The sequence below is a fragment of the Spermophilus citellus genome (assembly GCF_964194105.1).
Source record: "Spermophilus citellus genome assembly, chromosome: 10".
Taxonomy (NCBI): Eukaryota; Metazoa; Chordata; class Mammalia; order Rodentia; family Sciuridae; genus Spermophilus; species Spermophilus citellus.
Window position 1 is genome coordinate 126,929,529 of NC_138197.1, and position 20,062 is coordinate 126,949,590.

A 20,062-nucleotide genomic window follows, 5' to 3' on the forward strand; every position below is an offset into this window, starting at 1 on the left:
AAGGGCGCCCCTCGGCGCAAGTTCCATTCCTGCGCGGTGCGCACTGCAGTGGTCCCACCCGCCCAGGCCACGCCCCCTCTAGCCAGGGTCCTCTGCTAACACCAGAGGGTCTGATGGCCCATCCCGTCACACAGGACCCAGCCAGTGGTCACCCTCACTTCAAGGGACGCTGGAAACACGTCCGGCTGGGGGCCCAGGAGGAAGAGCTAAAGAAGCCATGACCCCTCAGGATAAGAGCCCGGTGGCAGCCGCCACCCACCCCGTTCGCCACGTCTGGCGCTAAGCGTGGGGTGCGAGGACCTTAGAAAATGGGGAGTCTACGGTGGACGCCGGTGCTGGGCCCTGGGCCTGGAAGGAGGGGACGCTCTCCTCCCAGCGGCCCTGGAGCGATGGCGGGAGGGGTGCGCGCTCTCGTTTCTCAGATTAGGAGGCAGGCTCTGAGCTCTGAGCCGGGCACAGGCCACGCTGATCCTCCACCTCTGCGCCCACCGCTGGAGCCCGGGGCCTGGCGGCCTCCCCAGGCCACACCCTTGCTGAGGGGCATCTCCAAGGCCACTCTCCTTCCTAGCAGTCAGTGGACCGTGCTTGACACACTGGGGGCTCCTGGGGCAGCAGCTAGAGCTCACTCGTCCCCACAGCGCTCTGGCTGCGAGCACAGCCCTTGACACAGTGTTGAGGTGTAGACGAGCCAACGAAGCCAGTGAGAGGGCAGGTTATGGGCTACGGTGGAACAACTGCATGAGCGGGATCACGTCATCGCCAGGCTCGTGGATACCATTGTGAAATGACCGTGAACCAGGTACCTGCAAGCATCAAGACAGTCACTCGCACTGGGCCATCGCGAATGGAGTCACGTGGCTATATGGACAAGAAGTGTGGCCGTAGGGACTCCACCTCGGCTGTTCTGGACCCCATCCTCATTTTCCTGTCGCTGCTCCTGTGAGGAGGGACTTGCAGGACCCACTTCTGAGAATCAGAAACGAAAATTGTCTTCTTATTAAAAAAAAAAATCGTTTGTCTGTACTTTGTGCCCCACAGAATGTCCCAACTCAGGATATGGTGGTGGTGGTGGTGAGCTCCGTCCTGGGTTTGAGTACAGCTACGGGGCTGCGTGACTTTGAAATGGATCTTGGCCCGGCTCACCTGAGACAGGGGACACGGTTGTTGAGCACCTGCTCGGACCGAGACGCGGCTCGCTGAGTTGTAAGCTCCCTGCTTGCGTGACACCAAGAAAGGCCCCTGAGTTGTGGTTTCCACCCTTAAATTCCCAGGACACAAGCCAGGCTGTTCTCCCACCGAGCATCAGTCTCTCGGGGTGGGTGACAGTCCCTGGCCAGGTAAATAAAGCTCTCTTCTGTTTGAATTCGGACTTGAGAGTTTTCCGAGGCGGCTCCCCAAGACAACAGTCGGGGCTCAGGCCATGTCTGTGGGCTCATTTGCTCACACAGGCTCAGTCTTCATGCCTTGCTGCTTGCACAATATGGGGGTCCCTTATAAGTCATAAATCAAGGGGTGTCCACCAGATGGCCCCTGTGTAGAGTCAGCAACACCTACAACAGGACCTTGGCCTCCCTGAAAGTCACTCCTGAAACAGGGATGAGGACGACTCCACGCGGGAGCCAGGACCACAGAGTCATCTGCACCCCATCAGGCCCAGACACACAGTGATCTCGCCCCAGCCAAGCCGGGAGGCCTGCGGGAGGCCGGGCTCTGTCCGTGGTGCTGAACTCCCAGCTCCAGCCGCTCACTCTCAGGAGCCTGGTGAAAACAGTCTGCGTCTTGGGAGAGCTGGGTTCTGCGGGTCCAGGGGGAGCCCTGGAATCTGGTTTTGCCAAAAACCTGCCGTTCTACACCTCCACCCTGGTACTGGCCCGTGTCTAAGCCCCGTCAGGAACCGCTTGGCCTCCTGGGGTGACTGCTCTGGGCCCAGCGCTGGGCCAGAGACCGCGAGGCACAGACCAGGCTGGGTCCTGCTGTGGGGGGCTCAGGGCCCCCTGCTCTGTGTGGATGGCGCCCCGCCCACGCCTGTGACTCTCAGGCGGAAGATGAGATGTGTGGCGACAGGAGTCATCACAACCACACTGAGGTCCGCATCTGTCCCTGGGGTCTCCACACCCCATCAGCAGTGGGGCACACCTGCTCAAGACCCAGAGCCCCCGGCAGCCCTCCCCCGCCTGCTGGCTGTCCCCGCTGCTGCCTTTGAGGGCAAGGTCTGCACCCAGCTCAGGGGCAGACTCCACCCCACCCGCCCCCAGGAAGCCAGCAGTAAAGTGGGAGGGGGAGAGTAGGAGGGTCCCAGGTCACAAAGCCGCTGGGACAAAGGTTTGTAACAAGCAATCAGGGTGAGCCTCCGGGAACCAGGCTCCGGGCCAAATGCAAATCAGGCAGGGCCATTCCAGCCCGGGGCCGCCTCTCCTCCCTCTGGGTGCCAGGACAGCTGTGCTGATGCAGACAGATGTTCTCCAGGCCGAATGTGGGGCAGGGAGGAGGGGGGGGGCACGGGGACAGAGCTTTTCTCCGCACTTAGGGGGGGGGGAGTGGGGGGGAGGACAGAGCTTCCCTCCCCCCCCCCCCGCACTTACCAGGGGGGGCTGCCCAGGGACCTCCCTGCCCCCTCCTGCCTCAACAGCCACCCACAGGTCCTCTGTGAAGGAAAAGTCCAGACGTGATATCATGTCACCCACGAGTATTTCAAAATGCATCTTTCACCTCTTAGAACGTTTTTCAAAATAACCTCAATGTCATTGTCACCCCTCATGATGTTAACAGCCCCTAATGTCATCTAATGCACAGTCCCTGCTCCGATTTCCTTATTTTCCTCAAAAATGTCATTTTAAGGTCCATGGATTTCAATCAAGATCAAAACCAGGCCCACACATTGCATTTGGGTGCAGTCTCGTGCGTCTCCGTTAATCTGTCCCCCCTCCTTTTTGTATGCCGTCCCCCTGGTTGGAGGTCAGGTACCACTGTCCCCATGGTCGACCCCGTGGGTTGAGCCTCAGTGTCACCCAACATGCTGCACCACCTGGCAGGCCCTGTACCCTGGTGCTCAGATGCAGAGGGCCGACCTGGCTGGGGCCCACGGCCAGGGGAAGCCGACCGGGGAGGCACTGGCCCTTCCAGTCAGGCCCTAACTGGACACGCACGCCCAGGGTTTCTCCTCTGGGCGATACTAAGGATGAGTGTCTTAGTACAGTGGGTCCCAGTGAGGCTGGACTGATTCCTCCATGATAAAGCCCCTCCCCATCCCCCACCCTTCTGCAGGACCCCATCCATAGGACCCCAAGACCCTGGCAAGAGGAGCAGAAGAGATGGGAGAAGCCCAGTGGCTCAGTTTTCTATTCATCCTTCAAATGTTTGTTGAGCATCTACTATGCCAGGTCCTGAGCGGCAGCAAACAGAACCACGGGACCCCTGGGGCCCTAGAGCCCAGAGCCAGGTGGGGGTGGACACCTGAGGCAGCACAAGGGGCAGTCTGGAGCAGGAGAGGTGGGCAGCATGACCACAGGCTGAGGCGGCTGCTGCGTGCTGGGTGGCCCTGGGCCCCCGGAGGGGCAGTGGCTCCCGACGAGAGCAAGGCTCCAGGGAGAGGGAGAGCTGTGCAGACAGGGTCCCACCTGCTGGAGGAGCCATGAGGAGCCCGACCTAAACCTTCCCCTGCCATGCCTCAGTTTCCTAATCTGCAAAATGGCCACAAAGGTCGGTGCATCTACTTCAAACAGGCAAAGATGAAAGGGCCCGATTCCCATCAAGTGCTCGGGGTGGCGGCCCTGCAGCATGCCCCCATGAGGGTCAGCTCCGCAGCAGGGCGGAGCTGAGATGCCCGTGGCCAGTCTCCCAGGGTGGTGCCCACCCTGTTCACAGAGGGGCAGCGTGGCTGGGGGAGGAGCAGGCTCAGCTGGGGCCTTGCCTACTCCATGACGGGGTGGGGGCTGGCTGGAGGCCCCCAGCCCCTGAGGAGCATCTCCAGGTTCCTCTGGTGCCTGTCCACTCTGTCGTCCTTGTCAGAGGAGCCCACCTTCAGCCCAAGGTCAGTGGCCAACAGGGCCCCAATTATCCCATCCACGTGCACCCTAAGGGGGGCGGGCAGGCTACCCAGCCCGGGCTAAAGGTGAGGGGGGTTAGGAGCACAGTGAGGCAGAGAAAGGGGTCCCACCGCCCCCGACGCTGCCTCGGCCTGCAGGGCCCACATGGGCGCCTCAGCGCGGGGCGGGGTGGGGGAGCCAGACACAGAACCTCCTGCTCCTAGAAGGGGTTACTCGCTCCTCCACCCCCCTCCTTCCCCGCCATCCTAATCCCCATCCTGCTGACTCGCTCCAGCCCCACCCCCAGCTATTCTGGGATAATGGAGGCAGCAGATGGCCGAGCCCTGCTCCCCCCACCGACCCTCAGGATCTGGGAACTACCCGAAAATCTGCTGCTGCTTCTAAAATCAGGCCAGCCAGCAGCGTCCCCTGCGGGGTGAGGAGGACAGCGGCCGCCCTCACTCAGCTCCATCCTGCACACCCCGCACAGGTCCCTCGAGTGCTGGGGGGCCACGGGCATGTGGCAGTCCCCCTCTGGGCCCCAGGACCCTCCCTAGGAAGGAAACAAGGGGCTGAGCTTGGTGGTTCCAGATGCCTCTGACCCAGATGTGCCAGGACAAGGACTCTGTCCCTCAAGAGCCAAGGACATGACCCCAGGGCCCCAGGCCCGCTGCCTGGGCCAGGGCCCCTCCACCCCTCAGGGTCTCTCCTCCCTCCTCCCCCATCCCAGAGCCCCACTGTGGCCCTCAGGGGTCAGTGGGCACAGCCGCACGCACACTCGCATCCTCACACAGAGGTGCACAGAGGGGCACTCACGCCTGTGCACACACACACACAGACGGCACACACACGGAGCCCCTCCTGGGCACCAAAGTGACCACCGTCACCACTGTGACAGACAGACTGAGGATCCCGCCCTGTCAGGAACACTCTGGCTGCAAACAGAAAACTGGACCAAGAGAGACTTAAATAGGGGTTTAATTTCGTACAGAACCAAACGCTGGAGGAGACAGCTGCGGTGACGGTCTGGGGCTTCCCTTCATGGTGGCAAAGTAGCTCCTCAGATCCAGCCATCATACCCACATTCACACAGGAAGATGAGGTACAGGGCTGAAAAACCTCACCCAGAAACCTCTCTACTGGCCAAACCTGGGTCACAGGGTAACGTCTCCCAGCAACGGAGACTGGAAATTGAGCCAAAGGGTCCTCTTGATTGGCTGGGACCATGTGGAGCCATCACCTGGGCCTGCTGAGGCTCCAAACCTGAGCCCATTAGCAAGGGGTGGGAGCAAGGAGCTCAGAGACTCCGCAGCGTCATCATCTGTCACAGACCCTGGGTTTGGCCATGACTCTTTCAGGTCCCCTCAGGGACACAGGATCCGGCCAGGGGACTTAGGAGCAGACAGCCCAGTGCTTCAGCCCCAGGGGAATGACGGGGACAGAGCCAGGGCCGGAGCCAGCCTCCCCCAGGGGCCCAGTCACTGTCTAAGGGATGGCACCCCAATCCCCAGCCGGGCCCAGGTGCCTGCCTGCTCAGTCGGCTCCCCCAGGCCGCGGGCTCCAGCCTGGGCCTGTCCGGCCCTCACCTGGTCCTCCTGCTCCCCAGGCTGTCCAGCCTCCTCTCGGGCCCAGGGGCCTCCAGCTACCCACAGGCCTGCACCTTCGTCGCCCGGAGGCTGCGCCAGGAGTTGCCCTCCAGGACACTCGCCAACGCTGCGTGGGCACAGGAGCAGCCTGAAGTCTCCGCTGGCCTCTGCCCAGCAGCTCAGGCTCACTGCACAACCAGCTGGGGACACCAGGGCGTGTCTGGGTACAGGAGGCAGTGGAGGGAGCGGAACCTGCAGAGAGACCAGAACGGGGACGGTCACTGTGCCGCTCGCACTCCTGGGCTGCCCAAAGGCACAGGCCACAGGTGACGAGCAGCAGGCACCACAGACATCTGGGGCCAGGAAACCCCGGGGGACAGGGACTGCCCTGTGCCCTGGAGGAGGCCTAGCAGCACCCTGACCTCTACCCACTAGACGCTCGCAGCACGTCCCCGAGTCGAGCAACTGGACATGACCAAATGTCCCCTGGGGAACAAGGCCAACCCTGGCTGAGTCCCCCAGCTTAGAAAGACTTCAGAACAAGACCCCACTGAGCCCATCCGCCCCACAGACCTGGGTCTTCAGGGCTCTGGCCCCAACCGCAGGAAGCTACGGATTCTAGAATCCTGAGCTTGGAGCAAACCTAGCACCATTTGTCTTGCAGGGCGGGGGTTTGAATCCAGGGCCCCGGGAGCTGGGCAAGTGCTCTGCCGCTGAGCCGCCGCCCAACCCCCGGGCCAACCCTCAAGCCTCTTGGCCTCAGCCACAGCTCCCGCCTCCACCGACAGCCAGAATTTTGAAGTTTTTCCCTGTGTTAAGCCAAACTGTCTCCTTGGAACCTACAACGTGGTCAACGCAGCCCCCCAGGACCCTGGGAGTGCTCAGAGCCTCTGCTCCAACTGGGCGGCTCTGGAAACCTGGGGGCCAGGGGCCCTGCTTCCCTGCAAGGGAAACGGAATCTAAATCTAAGGTCCAGGCAGAGCCCACAAAGGCCTTGGGAGGTCGCTTGTCACCTCCTTGAGCAAACCAGGCACCGTGTCACCTCTCCTCACCTCTGTATCGGACTGCAATGGCTCCCTCTGCTTCCTTGAACACGTCAAGATCTATCTCCTGCCTCTGGGCCTTTGCACATGCTATCCCCTCTGCCTGGGACACTGTGCCATCTCCTGTCCTGGGGACTGCTGCTGCCACTTCAGGTACCCCATGCCCCCTCCCCTCCTCCTCCCTGGACAGCCCACGCCCATCAACACGGAGGCTGTCTTACTGTCCCCCACAGGACAGTGTCCCAGACGCCTCATTGTCCAGGACTCCCTTGGACAAGTCTCTACCCCTCAGGGGACCCAGGGCCCACACCATCCCTTGCTACCCGTTGCCCCCGAGACCTGCACACCCCTGCAGGCAGGACAGGGTTCCTCCCCAGCTCCCAGCCTCCACGTGGCGCTCCAGCGGGTGAGGAGTGGGGACAGCGGGACTGCCCGGAGGGAGGAGCTCCCCGCGGCTGGGGGCTGCAGGCTGCACGGGGTGCCAGGAGAGGTCAGTCCTGCGGCTGGGCTCAGAGGCCACCTGCCCCCCACCCCTCCCACCACCTGAGCCAGCAGCACAGGCCACACCCCCCCCGGGGCAGCGGTGGACGGGGAACCAAGCACAGCCACAGACTGTCCCCTAGACTGCTCCACACAGAGGGGACCGAGGCAAGCAGCCCCCCTGAGGCCTTTCAGGAAGGTTCTAACCATCCCAACCCTCCCCTCCCAGAAGAACCATCTAAGAGGACCAAGAAACAAAGAAGACAAAACAACCCCCGCCATGTCTGGGGTTGCAGCACACGGCGTCCTTCATTTAGGGCCAACAGGACAATCTTCCGGGGGCTCCTGAGGAACTCTAGGGGACAAAGCTGGGAGAGTTCTACACAGCCACAATATTCAGTCTCCAAGTGTTACAAGTGAGAGACTGAAGCCCAGAGAGGGCAAGACACTGGCCTAAAGTCACACCGCAGAGCAGAGGCAGAAATCTACTCCTTCCATTCAGCTGCCTCACCTCTGGAGGCCTGGGCTCAGCACCCCCACCTCCCGTCCTACCGTTGCAGCCCTCAGACCCACCTGGAGGGGTCCTCTTCAGGGGAGAAGGGGCCAGGTAGCTTAATGACATTGAGCTTCCCCTCAAAGACACCATAGCTGAGGGTGACCTGGGCAGAGAGAAGCGGAGTAGTGTGAGGGGGTGTCACACCAGGGATCCCACAAGGGGGCAGCATTTTGGCAACAGCAAAGAGGGCCAGAGGGCATCCTGAGAGGCACAGGTCCGCCTGCAGCTCCACCACTAGCAGCGGGTCCTTCTAGAGCCCCCCGTGGGCAGCGCGTGCTGGGCCGGGAGCCTGCTGCTCAGCTGCGCCCCAGCTGGGGGGGCTCAGTCCCCAGGCCTGCGTCTCCCCATCCTCCCAGCGGGGAGGATGCTGCAGTCCGCCCTCCACTGGGCGTTGCACCAACGTGGATCAAAAATACGCAAAAACCTTCGCCTCTGACCTGAACGTGCACGAGAGCATTCTTCTGACGTTCCCTGACACTTGAGTGCAACACCCGCTCACGTTCAGGGGACAGTCGGCAGGTATCAGGCATAATCAGAGACGGCTTACGTATTTTTTATTTTTACTTTTTCAATACTGGGGATTGAAGGCAGGGACGTTTTACCACTGAGCCACATCCCCAGCCGGTTTTATTCTTTGAGACGGGACCTTGATAAGTTGTTGAGGCTGGCCTCAAACTTGGGATCCTCCTGCCTCAGCCTCCTGCATCACTAGGATTACAGGCGTGCATCACTGCACCTGGTGAGATGATTTAAAGCACTTGGAAGCTGCACGGGGCGATATGCAAACACGAAGCACCTCCTCTAGGGCACTGAGCATCCTGGGACATCAGTATCAAGGGGTCCTGGACCAGTGTGTGTGGATACTGCAGGACGATGTGCTGACCGTGTGTGAATATGGTGAGGAAACAGCTGGAGGAGGCCAGCCCTCGGTGGAACCTGGCACGGCAGGTGCTCAGGAAACCCTGACCAGGGAGTGCCCTGCTTCCGGCTGTCCAAAATCTGCCGCTTTCCCAGTTTCGGGTGTGTGGTCCTCATAAGATGAACCTGGGGTTCCCAAGGAGGAAGCCACAGCCCAGCTCCCGGCCTGGCCAAGCAGCTCCCGGCCCTGGTAGGAGAAGGGTCATGTGATGGCCCAGGCCATTAGAGCAGGAATCAAATCTGCACCAGGGTCTGGGGAAGGAGGCACCCTCCTCCCAGGATGGAGTGGAAACCGGGCTGCCTTCTGCCAGGATGAGGCCAGCGTGGGCAGACAGAGTCCCAGGAACCAGAGGCCAGCTTCCTGTCACCTATGCAGGCCCTTCCTGCAGCATTTGGGGACCAGATCAAAGAATCACAGTGTCACAATGCTAACCCTTGAGGAGCAAGTCACTGAGTACCTTTAGGGGTTCCTTTGCCACCCTGAGCCTCAGGATCCCCATCGATAGCCAGGCCCCATAATCTCAAGTTCCAGATTGATGTCAAACACCCCAAGTTCCTTTGGGGGACCCTCCTCCCCACTCATTGCCACCTGCCCCAAGACCACTCACCTGTTCCAGGAGTTGGGCGGCCCCTAGTAGCTGCAGGGTCTCCAGGTGCGAGTGGAAGAGGGGGCTGGGCCGCAGGCGGCCCCCCAGCTTGCACTCCACGATGTAGCCCACGGTACAGTCATCAGGCAGCCGGATGAGGGCGGAGGTGTCCACGAAGTGGGAGCCGCTGGGGGCAGAGCTGGACTGTAGCACCGGCCAGGCCCTCCGCACTTGACCCCTTCCCAGGAAGCTCTCAGCTGGGCCGGCAGGCAGGGCGGAGAGCTCAGGGGTGGAGCGGCCTCTGCCTACTGCGCGACCCTGGGAGTCAGGACCCCCAGCCTCCGTCTCCTCTGCTGTGAGACGGGACGACCACCGTCCTGGTCAGGGCTGTTGGGGGCCTCAGTGGTGAAGCCCTTCATAAATGTTTCCTTCCTCCTCTCCCTAACTTGTGGGTTCCCTGCTGAGCCTGAGCACCTGCCTGCCCCAGACACAGAGAGGAAGGCCTCTGGCCTCCTGGCAGCCCCTGTGCTGGGAAGAGAGATGGTCAGGAGAGCCAGGAGGCCGGTCACTGGGAGCAGGACCAGTGCCGAGTCAGGACACCCAGCCAAGCGGGGAGGGGTGCAGAAGCCCCGCCCACACTCCATCCCAGGCTGGGTCCACAGCCAAGCCTTCAGGACAGAGGAGGGGGAGTTTTTCCTAAATAATCCCAGCAGCTCGGGAGGCTGAGGCAGGAAGATGGCCCAGTTCAAAGCCAGCCTCAGTGATGGTGAGGTGCTAAACAACTCAGTGAGACCCTGTCTCTAAACAAAATAGGGCTGGGGCTGGGGCTCAGTGGTTGAGTGCCCCTGAGTTCAATCAATCAATCAATCAATCACATAAAAGTTCCACAGAGGTGGGACACCCTGGCACAAGGAGGACCCCCCTGGCAGTTCCAGGTGCACGCCTGCCAGACCTGCCCTAGGACAACAGGCCACTCCCACGCCCACGGATCCCAGCCTGGGACAAGGCGGGCTGTATAGTGGGGAAGCACCCAGGTCTCAGCAGCTCGTACCCCTGAGCCTGGGTGACCTTAGCGGCGCTGACCCTCTAGGGCCTCACCCTCCTCAGTGCAGACACAGGCTACACCATCAAAAAGGTGACACAGAGGCTAAGCTCAGATCCAACCCTCAACCCAAGTTCAAGGCCACGAGTGTTAATACCATCCTGCCCACGAAGACATGTGCCACTTCTAGAAGGCCAGCATCCCCCCATCCATACCGAGGGCTTCCAGTGCCCCCTGGCTCTCCTCCTCTGGGGTCCTCTAGTGCTGTCCCAGGTCAATTCCACCTCTTCTAGGAAGTCTTCCCTCTTGTCCTCAACCAAAAGGCCTTCTTGCTCCTCTGAGAGCCCCTACTCTTGGCCTTCACCTCCCTTCTGGCATTGACTGGTCAGAAGAGCGGAAGGAGGCTGCAAACGGGGCCTTGTGATTCCCTGGCTCGGCCAGATGCAGCCCAAACCCTGAGCCTTGGTACCAGTAGTCCCTGTGTTTGCAGGTCCACTTGCAGACACGCAAACAGACTTCTCGAGGTGTTCCTGTGTGCAACAGAGGCCACCGGACTGTGCACCCCCTGCAGACAGGGGGGCAGGTAATTTGCTCAGCATGAACTGGGTCACACGGTAACACAAAGTGAATGACAGGCAGCTCCTCCTGCGCCCACTCTCAAGCCTTCCTGCCCCTCGGGCATGCCAGTAGCCACCCTTCCCTGCCCTCCAGCCACCCAGGGTCTTGGCTTACCTCGCCCACGGGGCCATCCTCAAAGCCAGCTTGCGGTTGATGCAGAAGCCGGCACCCCCTGTGGCGAACCAGAACTGCACCAGTCTCTGGGAAGGAGAGGGCAGAGGTGCAAGGTGAGTTGGGGACAGGGACATTGAGGCCACGCCTCACCCCAACCCTCGTGGCTCAGAATCTCTCCATGTAACCTTCACATCTTGCTACAGCCTCGCATTACGAGGCCCATCTCACAGGTAAAGACACCAGGCCCAAAGTCACAGAGCTAATTATGAGTGCCGAGGTCACCAAGGACACTGGAATACAGTGGAATCTGACCCCCTCCTCTGAGAAAGGGCTCTACCTTGTGGCAAGAGGGTGGGAGGGGCGGCCACACACCCCGCTGCTCCCCAGGTCACGGAAGCACGCAGGCGCCACAGGAATGATTGTGCACAAGGCCACACCCCTTGACCAGTGATTGGCTCCGCAATAGGCACATGACTTAGGCCAGCCAATTAGAGTCCTTCCCTGAGTGCTATGTGCTATGTACAGTCCTGAGGCCACCTCCACCAGGCCACTTCCACTGGCTTCCCCACTCCCAATTCCTGGGGCCAAGAAGAGTTTTTGGCAGAAAATGAAGATGAGGTCTCTCATGGAGTAGAGGGGACAGTCAGTCCTGGGAGCCCCTGCCGCCAGCAAGCCCCTTGACATCTCAATCACCGGCACCAAGGTGTCCCTTTGGGGCTTAAACTATTTTCTGAGCCCCAACATCACCACCATCACCTCAGCCCAAGGCCTCTTCCTCCCTCCTCTGTGATGACCCTAAATTCACCATGGATTTCTCTAGAGGCACTTTGCCCTTTCAGCTGTCCCATCCCTTGGTCCAACAAGTTCCCCAAGGATTCCTGCCCCCAAGTCCATAGGTGGTGCTTAATGGAGGCACGTCATTTGGGGCGAGTTATCTCCCGCGATGCAGTGGTGCGAAGAGCCCTGGGCAGCAATGAGGAAGCCTGAACCTGAGGTCTCCCTCCTCCCTGCTCAGCTGTGCGACCTCAAGAAAGGCACTGCTCCTCTCTGGGCCTCATGTGAGCGCATCTGCTCCAGTTCTGAAATCTGACGGTTCTCCTGGCTCAGAAGCATCCTTCTAAAGACCTCAACGGCCGTTCTTCTAGGATACGAGAAAGGTCGGGCTCAGCAAGGCAGAATGAGTGGCTCTTGAGGACCTGACACAGGAGGTGCCCCGTAAACTCTAATTTTTTGTTTTCTAAGTGTGTGGCCCCACTCCCATGTAATGACACAACATGGCAGTAGCCTCGTAAGTGCCTGACCCTGAATGCTGACTGTCCCATGCCCTGTGCCAAGGCCCGTGCCCCAGGTGGGTGAACAAGCACAGAGAAATGAAGTCACTTGCCTGAGGTCACAGAGCTCTCGCCCCCTTTGCAGTCCTGCCCTGGAGGACCCAAGATCCGCACAGTCCTGGACACTGTGGAGTTCTGCCCGCTCCAGGGCAGTCCTGGGACCTGCTGGGGGTGCATGCCAACGAGGGCACATGTGAACCCTGGGGGGTGGGCCTAAATGTGCCCAGCTGGGCACAGCATCTGCAGAGAGAGGACTTGGCTGGGATGTGAACACTGACTAGGACTGACCGCTGACACTCGCCAGTGTCCATTACATTCCAGGTGCCATTCCAAGGACTTGGACAGATGACCCCTTTTTATTCTATGCTCGTAACTGCCCTGTGAGTAAGGGCTGTTATCTCCTGCTTCTCAGAGGAGGAAACTTGAGGCCCAGAGAGGTTAGGTGGCTTCAATAAGGGTCTCAAAGCTAGGCAGTGGCAGGGTTGATGTGTGAACCCCTGGAGTCAGGCTCCACAGTGACCTTCTCAGCCCCTGAGCAAACAGCTCAAGCCAGATAAGAGTGGGGTGGGAGCGGTCTGGGAGCCTGGGGGACCCCTGGACTTACCTGGATTCTCTCACATGCATGGCCTCAAGCCCAGGAGGATTTAATTAGGGCTCAGAGGCTGGAGAGCTGCTGATAATTAAGGCTCTGGTTTCCCTAGCGAAGCAGATGGTGACCTGGGGAGGGTGAGGGAGCCCCACAGCGCGCCCAGCTCCCGCTTCAGGCGCTGCCTCTAGGGAAGGGACTTCCTACCTGCCTTTTCCCTGTAGCCAAGGGGACCATTGGGGCCTGGGCACCCCAACACCTATAACCTGGTGGGACTTGGGTTCAGAGGAGAGCCACGTGATTTTTTTCTTCTAACAGATTCTTCATTATTTATCTGAAAGTCAAATTTAACTGGGTATCCAGGATTTTTTTTTTTTTTTTTTTTGCCCTAAATCTGGCAATCCTAATCAGTGTCCATTAGGTCTAGGGTCGAAGCTGGTCTGGGCTCCCTACGGTGCCAAGTATGCACTCTAAGTTTGGTTAGTGGAGGTTTGGAGAGGAGGGTGCTGAAGGGGGGTCGTGTTCTGGGGCCCACAGGATTCCAGCATTTTAACACCCTGTGTGACTGCATGGTGACACCAGGTGGCCACGAGCCCCGCCATGGAGTCAGGAAGCCTCAGTACACCTGGAGCTCATTGTGTGACCAGACCAAGCCTCCGCTCTTGGATGACTGGGGACCTACCACCTGCCCTTCTCTAGGCCTTGCCTGCACAACCTCCATCTCCTTCCACAGCGGAGGAGGCTGAGGCTCAAAGAGGAGAAGCCACTGGCCCAAACCCACAGGGACGAAGCCAGACCTGATGCTCAGCCCCCACCAGTGGCCTCCACCACGTCTCCACCCCCCAGGTCGGCCGCGCCCCTAGATCAGCCCCGCCCCTGAACTGGCCCCGCCCCGAATCGGCCCCGCCCCTGGGGCCTACAGCCAATGGGCGAAGGAGGAGGGCAGGACACACCGTGCGATTACGCGGTTGGGGTTCCGAGGCGCGGATGGGCCGGTTCAGGCTGGGCCTGCCCACGTAGACCTCGAGGGCCGCGGGGAAGGCCCTCAGCAGCCGCAGCAGCGCCCATGGGTTCACGTAGTTGTCATCATCCACGTGACAGAACCACCTGTGAGGAGGGACGGGAACAATGAACTTGGAGGGATAGGGGGCTCCCGGGCCGAAGCCAGCCAGGCTCCCCTTGCGCCCCCAAGGTCAACAAACACTTGCACGGCGGGGTGGCCACCACTTGAGGCCCATTTTATGCCAGAAGCACGTGCTGGAGGCTCCTGGGGAAGGCAGGCCGCTTAAGACACGAGGCCCGGGACAGAGGCTGAGGCACTGGCCCAGGGCCACGGCTGGTCTGCAGGCTGCCTGCTGCATGGGAGACGAGGGTTCTTCCACTGGACTCAGGTCACGTCACTGCTTTGACCCAACCCTCAAAACCACCCCTCCCCCAGAGACCCAGGAGCACCCACCTGAGCCCGCTGGCCAAGAAGGCGTCGAACTCGGCAGCCATCTTGCAGGACAGCGCAGGGTGGCTGTGCTCAGCGGAGCAGTTGGTGACCACAAGGTGGGGCCCTAGAGAAGGAGCCATCAGGGACCCTGCCCAGCGTCTCCCACAGCCCCAAACACTGAATGCAGAGCAAGGCCAGGCCAAGGGAGCCCCAGGGCCACCCCCTCCCAGCTGTCAGTGGGGAAACCAGGCCCAGGGCAGGCTGACCTGGCCAGGACAGTAGGCTGGATTGGACCAAGTGTCCAGGGCCTAGTCCAGCAGCCCCTCCCCACACCTGCACATATTTCCAAGAGGGAAGCCCTCTCCCCTCCTGGGCTAAAGGGAATCCCAAAGCCAAAGGTGGTCAGCCCATTTCCTGGGCAGCCCCGGGCCGGAGCACGGCTGCCCAGCTCTCTCTGGCAATAGCCAAGGGCCCCACCCAGCCAGCAGTTACCCAGTCTCTCCTGGAGGCCTTCGTCCAGGCTGTCAGTGAAGATGAATGTCTGGGAAGGAGAAGGGGTCAGGACTTGGGTCAGGCCTCGGTGTCCCAGGGCAGACCCAGGCCAACCCAGCACCTGCCATGGCCAAGCCCAGACACCACCCAGGAGGATACACACAGCAGTGACAGACATACGCCCCTCTCATGGCCATATGTCTCTTTAGGGGACACACACACACACACACACACACACCTGCTTCTATAGACACAACCTCCTGGTGCACAGCCCTGTCCCCTTCACAGAGCCATACCCTTGGCAGAATGGCACCCTCTTACATCCCAGGTCACATACACACAACCCTGAGCCCTGTCGGGAAGCAGCCTGAAAGGACCCCACACCGGGGCCCCCCCACACCACAGACCCCACACAGTGCAGGGGCCCCTGAGCATCTCAAAAAGTTTTCACCAAGACATGATCCCGCCCTCTCACCCTGGGCACCCACCAGGAGCAGGACCCATGCCTGCCCCCGGCTGGCCCTCTCTTAACCTCATGAGGAAGGGTTTGTGATCTGTCCCCTAAATAGACCAAATGCAAACTGGGAATGAGAGGCAGAGGGGACCCTCCAGAAGCAGCCATGAGTGAGACAGAGATGCAGGGCCAGGATGCCTCACCCCCCAGGCCCAGCCCAACAGGGGCAGAGCCGCCTGGCAGCCCGAGAGCTCCTTTCTCTACTGAGCACCTCAAAGGCCTGCAAGGACCTCCCGATCCCTGGCTGCCCTGTGGGGACCAAGGAGAAAATGTCCCACCTGTTCATCCACCCCAGGTACCCCATGCCCCACCATCCACACCTGAGTCCTACCCCTGTCCTCGCTCCAAGAGCAGGGCCCTGGCCCTGAAGGCCCTTCCTTGTCACCCAAAGACCTCTTCCTCCTTTCTAGGAACCAGCCCCTCAGAGCAGTGCAACCCCACCTTGGGCCTCAGTTTACCCATTGTAAAATGGGGGGCAGTAACAGCTGTGAGACTAAAGTAAGACCGTGTAAAGGAAGGAGTAATAGTTCAACAGGAAGACTTAAGGGAGACGGAGGCAGTGAGGCTAGAGGCCAGGGTGAGGAACAGCAGAAGGTGGGACAGGGCCTCTCCCAGGGCTCATGTCCACAGACCTACTTCTCAGCCACCATCGTCTCTCAGGGATTGTGGCAAGACTCTGGTCCATTCACCCCGATCTGTTTTCCTCTCAGGACCAGAATCAGATAAACTCATACCCACCACCCCTTGCCAGCACCTTCCATGGGTTCCCTACTGCCCCTGGGATAAAATTTAGCCTCCAAAGCATGACCAGTAAAGGGACCCCTGACCCTTGCCACCTGATGCAGCCTGATCTCAGTACTTCCTGCTCCACCCTGAGGCAGGAATCTCTCAGCCCAAATTTGTTTCGGTTCCCCAAATATGCTCTGTGTGTGTGTGTGGGTGTGTGTGTGTGTATGTGCTCATGCATACACACACACACAACTCTGAGCCTTTGCACATGATGCTCCCTCTTCCCACACTCCAGCTCCCAACTTGGGCATCACCTCTCCCAGGAGGCCTCGACACCCCTCTGGTGACACTAAAGGAGCTCCTTCCCCCCCCCCACTTCCTCCCAGCTTTCACATCCCCTGCAGCCATGCCTTCCACAAAAAACTTAAAAATAAAACAACATGGGACAGGACGATGTGGCACACGCCTGTGATCCCAGCGGCTCAGGAGGCTGAGGCAGGAGGATCGCGAGTTCAAAGCCAGCCTCAGCAACTTAGCGAGGCCCTAAGCAACTCAGTGAGACCCTGTCTCTAAATAAAATATAAAAGGACTGGGGATGCGGCTCAGTGGTTAAGTGCCCCGGGTTCAATTCCCAGTACCAAAAACAAAGGCTGGTGTGTGCCTCTGAGGCAGAGGCTGGGCAGCACGCACAGGCCCTGGGCTCCATACCCCCCGCAAAAACAAAAAAGACCGAGTCCCTGCTGCTCTGCTGGGACCCAGGACTGGGGGCCACCGTGCTGGCCCTCACATGCAGCCTGTCCACCCCTCCACACCTTGAATCATCGCTGTTTCAGTCTCTCCAAGCCCAGCCCTGGTCCAGCTCATGGGCATGACCTCCTGCGGGCATCTCCCCTGGTCTCCTGCTCTGACTGCCCCCACCCACATCTGATTGCCACACCACCCCCAAGGGGTCTGTAACAGAAGCCAGGACTCTTGCCCTGCTCCCTGGCACACCAAGCAGCACACTGGAGAGGACGGACCAAGCAGGTAGGGACGGCTAGTCGCTGAAGAAGTAGAAAACACAGGCAATCAGGGCGAGGCCTCAGGCGGTGGGATGAGCGGGGAAGTGGGCGATCCGGGAGCAGGAGAGGGCGCAGGAGCTGGTGGTCCCCGCCCCTGGGAACTTGGAGGCTGGCAGAGGACAACAGTGGGCAGAATTTCCTCTGAGCCAGAAGCTGCATTTGATTTGTTTAACAGGGGACCTGACAATGGTTAAGACTTCACAGGTGGAGAAACAAAAGACCAGCAGCCCACGGGGCAGGGAGGGGCGCAGGGGGACCATCTGCTGCAGGAAGGGAGATGTAGGGTTGCTGCCACCTCCCTGACCCCTACACACACACACACACACACAGGACAAGGGGCCTGTGGGGGAGAGAAAGGCTCCCCTCAAGCACAAAACACACAAGGCCCGCCTCCCCCGCCTGCCCCTCCGCAGGACAAAGGCTCCCACACAAGCCACAAGGGTCCACCTGCCACCCCACCACCTCTAACCAGCCGGCGCCTAGAGCTGGAGTTGGCCAGCTCAGGCCCCTTCCGGATGCCCCTGTGCTGCGCAGGTGGGGAAGGCCTCGGCCAAGGTCAGAGAGAGAGAGGAACCCAAGGTGAGAGAGAACCCACGTCCAGGGTGGGCCTCTTTCAACCTAAATATGACTTCTGCTCCCCGCTCTGGGGTCCCTGAGTGAGCTCGTCTCGGGACTCTGCTTAGCTTGGATCAGCTTCCCCACCTGCCACCTGGGAGCATGGACACCCAGCCTCAGGTGGTGTGAGGGAAGCAGAGCCATGGGGCACAGTGCAGCCCTCAGGAGCTGAGCCGCCGGCAGGTGCCCCCTGATCTGCTGCCTGATCAGCATCTGGGATAGAGCCTAGGACGGGGCCACTGTAGCCAGGCTGGCATTGCCAGGCACAGCCCCCAGGCTGAAGGTGCAGGAGAGGTGAGACCTGGGTCCCGCTGGGCTCTGCCCCCTCAGACCCCTGGGTGACACCGGCCAGCACTTCCTCCTCTAGCCTCAGTTTCCTCATCTGGGGGCACCACCGTGGTGAACAGGACAAGACAGGAAAGGGCCTCAAGCCACGTGAGGCACACTCCCGGTCCACAGACACCGCGCCATAAACAGGAAGGTCTGCAGGGAGGGCCAGCCTTGGCGGCTTCCGCAGGCGGAACCAGATCTCCCCAAGATGAGAATCTGGCAGGGCCCAGGGATGCTGGGGGCCCTGCTGGGAAGGGTCAATCCTGGCGCAAAGACATCAGTGCCAGGAAACCGGGGCAGGGGTGTGCCCTCCCTGGGGTCCCTGGCCTCTCAGACCTTACTGTGCCTTTCCTTGGGCTCCCCTCCAAGGGCTCAGTCACTTCCTCCCGCAGAGCAGCCACCACAGTGGGGGTGGTGTGTGTGAATCCACCCTCGGCCTCCCCAGAGACAGTCCCCAACAGCCCCAGATCCCTGGCTTTGCTTGAGGAGAGTACTGACCACGGGGACAGGACAGGCTGGGAGGGATTCAGATGGTCAGAGGTGCCTCCCCTGAAGGGCACGAGCCACGTGCTCAGGTCACCCACACACCTCTTGTCATTGCATGTGGAACACTCTTGGGCTCCGCACACGTGAGCACAAGTGTGCACGCACACACCCCAACCTCTCACCCACCCCTGCCTCAGCGACAGCCTCCCAGGACAACCACAGGAAACCAGCGCAAGACACAAGACGCGCACATGCACACACGCCTGCGTGCACACATGCAGCCACAGGGGCTGAGGAAGCCCAAAAGGGCACCTCCCGGAACAGGCCCCACCTAGGGCCTCCCTCCACCCTCCACCCTCCACCCCAGAGCCTGGGCAGGGCAGTTCCTAGGCTGAGGTTGGCACAGGACCCTTGGGAGGACCTCTGAGTCAGGACCTCTCAGAAGCCTCCACCCCAGTGGCCCAGCACCCTCTATGGTCCCTGCGGCCAGGCTGGGCCAAGCTGGGCGGGAGTGAGGCCCCCGCTGGGGCAGCCAGGGAACAGAGAGAGCCCAGGAGGGACCGAGGGCCTGGGGCAGCTTGGCCACCAACAGAGGATTTGAGGAACTGGACGCTGTGTCAGTGAGAGCGTGGGGCAGGGAGGAAGGATGGGGCGATGGGCCCCGATGGCTGGAGACAGCAGCTTCTGCTTCAGCCAGCCAGAGATCCCAGCCCAGCAGGAAGACCTCCAGAGTCCCTCAGGCCCCAGACTCCATGGCGCGAACTGGCCCACTCATCACCTGTTGCCTGATCCTGGAGACCCACGTGTCGAGCAGCAGGTCCAGGCGCGAGCGGTGGAAGGCCCGGGTGGTCTTGACGGCGATGAAGATGTCGTGCAGCTGCAGCTCGCGGGGCGCGGGGCTGGGCCGGCTCAGCCTGGGGGGCTGCTGCACTCCCTGGGGGGGCGGGCGTGACTGGTACCGTAGGGACAGAAGCCCCATGCACAGGAGGGTGAGGAGGGCTCCGGCCAAGCCCTGGAGCAGCCGGCACTGCATGGGCACAGCCGCCGGACGGCTCAGCTCCCAAGTCCCAACCAGTCCGGGACCGGAGGCTGGTCAGGCGGGGGCCCTGGCAGGGGCACGAGTGTGGCAGGCATCGGGGCGCACAGGGAGCGGGGACGTGGAGCTGGAGCTCCCGCCCCGGAGACTGAGCTGCGGCTGCCCCACCGGCCGCCACCCTCCACCTGCTCGGTGGCGCTCGCCGGCCCGGCCGCCGGCCCCACCCCGCCCAGCCGAGGGGCGGAGCCAGGCCGGGCGCAGAGGTGGCAGAGCGGGAGGCAGCCGCCCGGGGGCAGCCCTCGCCCTGCCAGCTGCTGGGGCGGGGGCGGGGGCGGCGGCAAGAGCCAACCGTCCATGCCCGGTGGGAGCCAGGGGCCCTCCAGCCACGCCACTCCCCAGAGACCAGCCGGCGTGGCTCCAGCTGCGCCCGTTACTTTCCAACGTCCTGGCGTCTCAGCTCTTGCTCAGTGTCTCCTGG

The 20,062-nt window shown here is 61.1% G+C and overlaps 1 protein-coding gene across 2 annotated transcripts; it reads right to left on the reverse strand.

The window, feature by feature from the left end:
- Positions 1–4,985: 4,985 nt before the first annotated feature.
- Positions 4,986–20,062, reverse strand: MFNG (MFNG O-fucosylpeptide 3-beta-N-acetylglucosaminyltransferase). Of its 2 annotated transcripts, XM_081310758.1 has the most exons (8): positions 19,327–20,058; positions 14,814–14,862; positions 14,343–14,445; positions 13,840–13,993; positions 10,970–11,055; positions 9,217–9,382; positions 7,708–7,793; positions 4,986–5,863 (listed from the first exon to the last, which is right to left on the reverse strand). In XM_081310758.1, exons 1-8 carry the CDS (start codon positions 19,579–19,581, stop codon positions 5,797–5,799), a joined length of 966 nt encoding a protein of 321 aa, XP_081166884.1. In that variant the 5' UTR covers positions 19,582–20,058; the 3' UTR covers positions 4,986–5,796. The 2 variants fall into 2 exon arrangements, with proteins under 2 accessions (XP_081166884.1, XP_081166885.1); XM_081310759.1 differs by lacking the exons at positions 4,986–5,863; positions 7,708–7,793 and adding an exon at positions 8,222–8,795 and having other exon boundaries at positions 19,327–20,062.

Coding starts and splice junctions, on each gene's coding strand:
- MFNG (XM_081310758.1), bottom strand. CDS start 19,581: ATGCAGTGCCGGCTGCTCCAGGGCTTGGCCGGAGCCCTCCTCACCCTC. Junction 13,994..14,342: donor TTCTTGGCCAGCGGGCTCAG/GTGGGTGCTCCT, acceptor CCCTCCTCACAG/GTGGTTCTGTCACGTGGATG. Junction 11,056..13,839: donor CCCAACCGCGTAATCGCACG/GTGTGTCCTGCC, acceptor TCTCCTTCCCAG/AGACTGGTGCAGTTCTGGTT.